Here is a 7,034-nt window from a genome sequence, read left to right on the forward strand (position 1 = left end):
ATTTGCCTCAACAGGTCCAACAGGGTCCTTCCCAATTACTATTTTATCAGCCTGGAACTTTTGTTCCCTTTTTACTTTCCTATCCAAGTCCCTGTATTCCGGTACACGTGCCTGACGGCATAACCGAGTGATTAAGGATGGAAAGAAGAACCCATACCTTTGCATAGGACAACGAATGAACATCTCGCCGTGAATAACCTTAGCCACATCAAAGTCATGGCCATTGATAAAACACCAGATCAGTGCAGCCCGGGGACCATTCACCTTAGTGGTATTTGAGGAAGGCAGCATGTGGCTATTTATAATGTAGAGCCAACACTTCCCTTCAAAGGTAAGCGATGCCGAATGAAACTTTCGCCCCGACGTAACCCACACTACCTCCTTATTGGGCACACAAATTATTCTAAAGAACAATTGCCACACAGGTGGTTCTCTGGTATATGTGTCATAGTAGTCTTCTGCTTCGGGATTTTCCCCAAACACTAGCAACCGGTAGGCCCTCTGAATGGCCTCTATGGATGCATCCACACTCTTCTTTCGAACCGTGCAGACATGGTTAACATGTTCCGGGCAGTTCGCATAAAACTCCCGAACAACCATTAAATTGGCTTCGTCAGGTTCTTCAAAACATATCCCCAACCCTCGCCGGACCAATTCATGATACATATTGGGGCAGTTATTTTGGAGGGACCCAACATCAATTCCCCTCTCCGGTATGGGTTTCTTGGGTGCCTTTTTACAGAAGCATTCCTGGGGTACACTGGATACGAACTTGTTATTATCAAACGGGTGAGCATTGGCAGAAGCTCGCGGCCGGAACAAGCCAGCGTGATCACTGAAGGAAGCACCTGTGGTTCTTCGTTTCTTGGATGGCGTCATAATACCTGTAACAAACACCAATAGCAGCTAAAAGCATGATGGTTGGACTAACAACGGTTACTCAGACTTCACCAGCACACTTGGTCACAAACGTACATTCTCAAACTCTTTGGGGCATTTACACAAATACCTGATGTGCACAGTTCACCCGAACCCCCAAACAACAATTATTTAGCCCCCAATTTCGACAAAAGATACATCAATGTCACACCCAACCCATCATGGTGAAATTTAACTATTATCCCAACACAAGAACAAGTATAACTAGAAAGAAAGAACTAACAAAAATCTACTACAATTCAAGGAAAAGAAAAGAAAATAAACTAAAATAAGAGGGGGAAAACATCTCACTTACCTGAGGGGAACTTGTGAGGATTTGGGTTGGGGAGAAGGAGGAAGGCAATTCAATTGATGGTGGGGATCTATGTAGAGAAGAGATGAGAGAATGCGGTGGGGTTAGGGTTGTTTAGAAGAAGTGGGGGGGGGGGGGAGGGGTTCGAATTATGTGAAGAAAAGAGGAGGGGGCGGAAGTTCTAAAGAAACAAGAAAGAAAAGAAAAAAAAATTACCTGTGCGCGGTCGGTGCACGGCCGTGCACGTGTGGTAGTGGGAGGCCAAAAATGCGCGTCCAAGTGCGCGACCGCACATATTTGGCAGTGAGGAACTGAAAGTGCGCGGCCATATGCGCGGTCACGCACATTTGTTTTTTTCCCGATTAATACCTACTACATCATAGTACACACTAAAAAAAGGAAATCTAACTAGCAGAAGGGTTAGAGGTAGTTCTGAGTTATAGTCATCAGCTTGACTCAACCGGGAATCCTCAGTTGATTTTGATGCTCGAGGATTGCTGTGCAAATCCTCCAACAAGATACGATTTTAGTCTGTGCCCATTTACTTTGTAACTTTCTATTCCGTCTTGGTACTAGATCTCAATTGCCCTGTATGGTGATACATGCTTCACCACATATGGTCCTGTCCATCTAGACTTGAATGTTTCGGGAAATAATCTGAGTCTACTGTTGTACAGTAAGACTCTGTCCCCTTCATGAAACTCCTTTAGCTTAATTAGACGATCATGCCACCTTTTGGTCTTTTCCTTGAAGATCCGCGCACTTTCATACACGTCTAGTTTGAACTCTTCCAATTCATTCATCTGCTCCAACCTGTGATCATCTACAAGACTAAGATCAATATTAAGCATTTAAATTGCCCAATAAGCCTTATGTTCTATCTCAACAGGTAGGTGACACGACTTACCATACACTAATTTGAATGGTGAAGTCCCTATGGTCGTTTTGAACGCAGTTCTATACGTCCATAGTGCTTCATCCAACTTGACAGACCAATATTTACGAGAAGCACTAACCATCTTTTCAAGAATTCGTTTTAGTTCCCGGTTAGCCACTTCGACATACCCACTAGTTTGGACATGGTACGGGGTTCCTATTTTGTCTGTGACCCCATACTTGGATAGCAGTGCAATAAACTGCTTATTCACAAAGTGTGACCCATTGTCACTGATCATTGCTCGAGGTGTCCCAAAATGGGTAAAGATGTTTTCCCGCAAGAACTCACACACCACCCGAGCATCATTGGTCCTAGTAGGGATTGCTTCAACCCATTTAGAGACGTAGTCAACAGCTACTAGGATATACTCATGAGAATGCGACATTGGGAACAGACCCATAAAGTCAATGCCCCAAACGTCAAAAATTTCATATACTAGAATGGAGTTGAGCGGTATTTCATCCCTCTTGCTAATATTACCTGCTCTCTGACACTTGTCACATGAAACTACATATGCCCTTGCATCTTTGTACAGAGTAGGTCAAAAGAAACCAGCTTCCATGACCTTTGCTGCTGTGCGATTTCCACCATAGTGACCTCCTGCTGCTCCATCATGGCAATGAGAGAGAATGCTTGCCATTTCTCCTTCAGTAACACATCGTTGAATCACACCATCTGCACATAATTTAAATAAGAATGGGTCATCCCAAAAATAACTTTTTACCTCACCTTGAAGCTTCCTTCTTTGATCACGAGTGAGGTCACGGGGTAACCATCCACTAGCCAAAAAGTTGGCTACATCTGCATACCAAGGCGGCCTTTTCGAAACCGCTGCTATGAAAAAATTCTGCTCATCAGGGAACTCTTCCCTTATTTCGACTGTTTCAACTGGGGGTTTCTCAAGACGAGATAGATGATCTGCGACTTGATTTTCTAGTCAAACACTTGGAGCAACAACACCCACCGTATCAGTCGCGACTTGGATTCCTTCTTACTCAACATGTATTTCAACGCTAAGTTATCAGTGTGTACAATTACCTTGCTTCCCACCAGGTGTGATCTAAACTTGTCAAAAGCATAGGCCACAACAAAAACTCCTTCTCAGTAGTGTCATAATTTACTTGAGCATCATTCAATGTCCTGCTTGCATAGTAGATAGGTCTAATCATTTTATTTCTTCGTTTCCCCAGAACCTCTCCCACAACTACATCACTCGCATCACACATTATCTCAAATGGCTGGCTGTCACCATAATAAGAGCACTCACAAGCTTTTCCTTTATCAATTCGAATGCTCTTAAGCACTCCACATTGAAAATAAACTTTGCATCCTTCGATAGCAATTGTGTCAACGACTTGCTAATGCTGATTTTTTTTTATAAACCTCTTATAGAACCCAGCATATCCCAAAAATCTTCCTATGCCCTTTACCGAAGTCGGGGGAGGGATCCTAGCAATAACTTTCACCTTAGCTTTGTCAACCTCAATTCCATGTGCAGTTACCTTGTGGCCCAGGACAATTCCCTCCTTTACCATAAAGTGACACTTCTCCCAGTTAAGAACCAAGTGAGTAGCTTCACAATGTTCAAGCACGAGCTTCAAATTCATTACCAAAAGGGTGAAATCATCCATGAACACCTCTAGACACTTCCTGTTTAAGTCGGAGAATATAGACATCATGCACCTCTGAAAAGTGGGAGGTGCATTACATAGCCCAAACGATATCCTCCTGTAAGCAAAAATACCTGACGGGCAAGTGAATGTGGTCTTCTCAACATATTTTGGGGCAATAGGTATCTGATTGTAGCCTGAATACCCATCCAGGAAGCAGTAGCATCCGTGTCCAACAACCTTCTCGAGCATTTGATCAATAAAAGGGAGTGAAAAGTGTTCTTTCCTTGTTGCCTCATTCAGCCTTCTATAATTAATGCACATTCTCTACCCGGTGACTGTTCTTGTGGGGATCAATTCATTATTTTCATTTTTCACCACTGTCATGCCCCCTTTTTGGGGACAACTTGTACTAGACTAGTCCACTGGCTATCAGAGATGGGAAAAATCACTCCCGCGTCTAGCAATTTGATGATCTCTTTGTGCACTACCTCCTCCAAATTTTTGTTCAGTTTGCGTTAAGGTGCATCACTGGTTTGCTATTTTTTTCCAACAGGATTTTGTGCATGCATATGGCTGGACTGATTTCTTGAATATCATCTATGCTCCAACCAATGGCCTTCTTGTGCTTTGACAGCAGCTCCACTAGTTTTTGCTCCTGTGTACCTGTCAAATCAGCATAAATAATCACAGGAAAGTTGTTAGTTTCAAGAAAAGTATATTTCAAGTGAGTGGGGAGGACAATCAATTCCACATTGGGCTTAGAAGCCTCCTCTTTTAGTTCCTCCTCATCAACCACTTGCTCCTCAGTTTCAAGAGCTTCGGCCTCTTTCTTTATTTCAGGATCTTCATCATCCACTATGCTAGACTAAGTAATACACCTCTTTAGCGTATCCCCCACAAGCTTGTCAAACTTGAACTTCTCAGCCAACTCCCCAATGACATCTAGCTTGAAACATGAGTAGGCAGACACCTCATCAGTGGGGTATTTCATCATTCTCTTCATCTGGAACACTACTTTCTTAGTTCCCACTCTAAGCATAAGCTGCCCCTCATAAATATCAAGGATGGCTCTACCTGTACAAGAAAATGACCTCCCTAGAATTAAATGCACCTCCTTGTTTACCTCCATATCCACCACAATAAAATCGACGGGGAACACAAACTTATCCACCCGCACTAGAATATCTTCAATGATTCCCTCAGGAGGAATGTTGGTCTGGTCGGCTAGTTGTAGGGACACTGGTATTGATTTGATCACTCCAAGTTCACCTTCCAGTTTCCTGAATACAAATAGAGGCATTAGATTTATAGACGCACCTGAATCACAGAGGGCCTTGTCAAAATTTTCACTCCCTAACGAGCATGGTATGGTGAAGCTTCCTGGGTCCCCACACTTTTGGGAAATTTTGTTCTGCAATATAGCACTGCAGTGGGCATTCAACTTGATCACTGTTGTCTCCTATAATTTTCTCTTGCTAGACAGGATTTCCTTCAAGAACTTTGCATAAGCGGGCATCTGAGTGAGTACCTCTATGAAGGGGATGTTCACATAAAGTTGTTTGAGCATCTCCAAGAATCGCCCAAAACACTTGTCAAGTTTATCCCGCTTCATCCTTTGAGGGAATAGTAGAGCTGGCATATGTCTATTTTCTTCAATTTCTTTTTGTACCTCATTATTCTGGCTCTTTTGATCTTCATTCTTTTCCTCTGCTGGTGTCTCAGTCTGCTTGTTGACCACTTCCAATCTAGCCTTCACTATTGGGTTAGCCAATACTTTTTCGCTTCTCAGAGATACAACTTTGATTGTTTCCTTCGGGTTCTTTTCAGTGTCGGATGGGAGAGTCCCAAGAGTCCTCTCAGATAACAAATTTGCAAACTGTCCCATTTGCTTTTTTAAGTTCCGGATAGCCATTCCCTAAGTCTCGAATTTTTCATATGTTTTGTTGATGAATGCCTATATGAGATCTTCCATATTTAACTGATTTGGCTGTGGTGGCTAGTATTGTTGCCTCTGCTGGCTCTGAAAACCTGGTGGGTCCCTGACCCTGGGGTCTGAGATTATTTTGCTGCCATGAGTTCAAGCTCCCATTAGGTGAACTCCACAAAAAACCTGGATGTCTTTGACCCATAGCATTAAAGTTTTTCCCACCTTGTAGTTTCTTCTATTAAAATTCCCCACAGTGTTGACCTCCTCAGCTGTAGATTGACACTCGTGTGTAAGGTGTCCCATTCAACAGATATCACAACCCACATGTGGTTGAGTTTGCATATGAGCCATAGTTAATTGCTTGATGTCCTTATCCATTGCTGCAATTTGGGATTCCATTGCTACAAATGATTCTACTTGGTGCACCCCTAAGGATTTTTTCCAATCCCTTTGGTCTGTGTATCATTGATCTGCATCTTCATATAGTTCATTCAAGAGAGTAACAATCTCTTCCGGAGTTTTCTTCATCAGAGGGTCTGCAACTGCACTATTTAGCAATCTCCTTGATGACGGGTTTAAACCGTCCCAAAAGTCCTGAAGTTGCATCCATTGCTCCATTCTGTTGTGAGGGCACCTCCGCAACAGCTAATTAAACCTTTCCCATGCTTCGAACACTTTTTCTCCTTTGCTTTAGCTGAAATTATGAATCTCCTTCCTCATCTTTCCCGTCTTAGCAGCCGAGAAATATTTTTCCAGAAACTTGGTAGTCATCTCCTCCCACGTACGGATTGACCCTGTAGGCAAACTTCTCAGCCACTGCTTCACATCATCCTTCAACGAGAACGGGAATGATCTGAGGTATATAGCATCATGTGATGCTCCATTGTAGCGGAACATGTTCATAATTTCATCAAAGTCCATCAAATAGTTGTTGGGATCTTCATTGGGTTTGCCTCTGAAAATTTAATTATTCTGAATGGTCTCGATGACTCCCTGTTTGAGTTCAAAATTGTTGGCATCGATGGGTGGGGGCCTCACACTAGACTGTTGTTGGTTGTACACCGGTCTAGCATACTCTCCCAGTGATCTTCCAGGCCTAGGGCCTACATTTTTAAAGGCATCCTCGACAATTTGGTTGAGATTGAGTCTTCGATCTCCATCAACCATTTCATCAGCAATTCTGCGGTCTGCTTCAGCCGCTAACCGTGCTTCCTGTTGCTGAGACGCCTCTCTTGCAGCTAGGTCTACTATCTCTTCATTGTTCACCATTTTATCCTGAGTTGAAGGCTGACCCAACAACAATCTACTCGCTCCTTTCTCTCTTTT

At 43.1% G+C, this 7,034-nt stretch overlaps 1 protein-coding gene across 1 annotated transcript; it reads right to left on the reverse strand.

Moving 5' to 3' along the window:
- Positions 1–4,286: 4,286 nt before the first annotated feature.
- Positions 4,287–5,693, reverse strand: LOC138905581 (uncharacterized). The gene is made up of 3 exons (XM_070194101.1): positions 5,310–5,693; positions 4,693–5,192; positions 4,287–4,641 (listed from the first exon to the last, which is right to left on the reverse strand). Exons 1-3 carry the CDS (start codon positions 5,691–5,693, stop codon positions 4,287–4,289), a joined length of 1,239 nt encoding a protein of 412 aa, XP_070050202.1.
- Between the last annotated feature and the right edge of the window lie 1,341 nt (positions 5,694–7,034).

This window comes from Nicotiana tomentosiformis, chromosome 2 (assembly GCF_000390325.3).
Source record: "Nicotiana tomentosiformis chromosome 2, ASM39032v3, whole genome shotgun sequence".
Lineage (NCBI taxonomy): Eukaryota > Viridiplantae > Streptophyta > Magnoliopsida > Solanales > Solanaceae > Nicotiana > Nicotiana tomentosiformis.

Bases quoted from the DNA above. Each gene is read 5' to 3' on its own strand.
- LOC138905581 (XM_070194101.1), bottom strand. From the start codon at position 5,693: ATGGCTATCCGGAACTTAAAAAAGCAAATGGGACAGTTTGCAAATTTG. The intron at 5,193-5,309 runs GTACTCACTCAG...GCTATATTGCAG, and splicing joins TGAACATCCCCTTCATAGAG to AACAAAATTTCCCAAAAGTG. The intron at 4,642-4,692 runs GTTTGACAAGCT...TACTTAGTCTAG, and splicing joins GAGTTGGCTGAGAAGTTCAA to CATAGTGGATGATGAAGATC.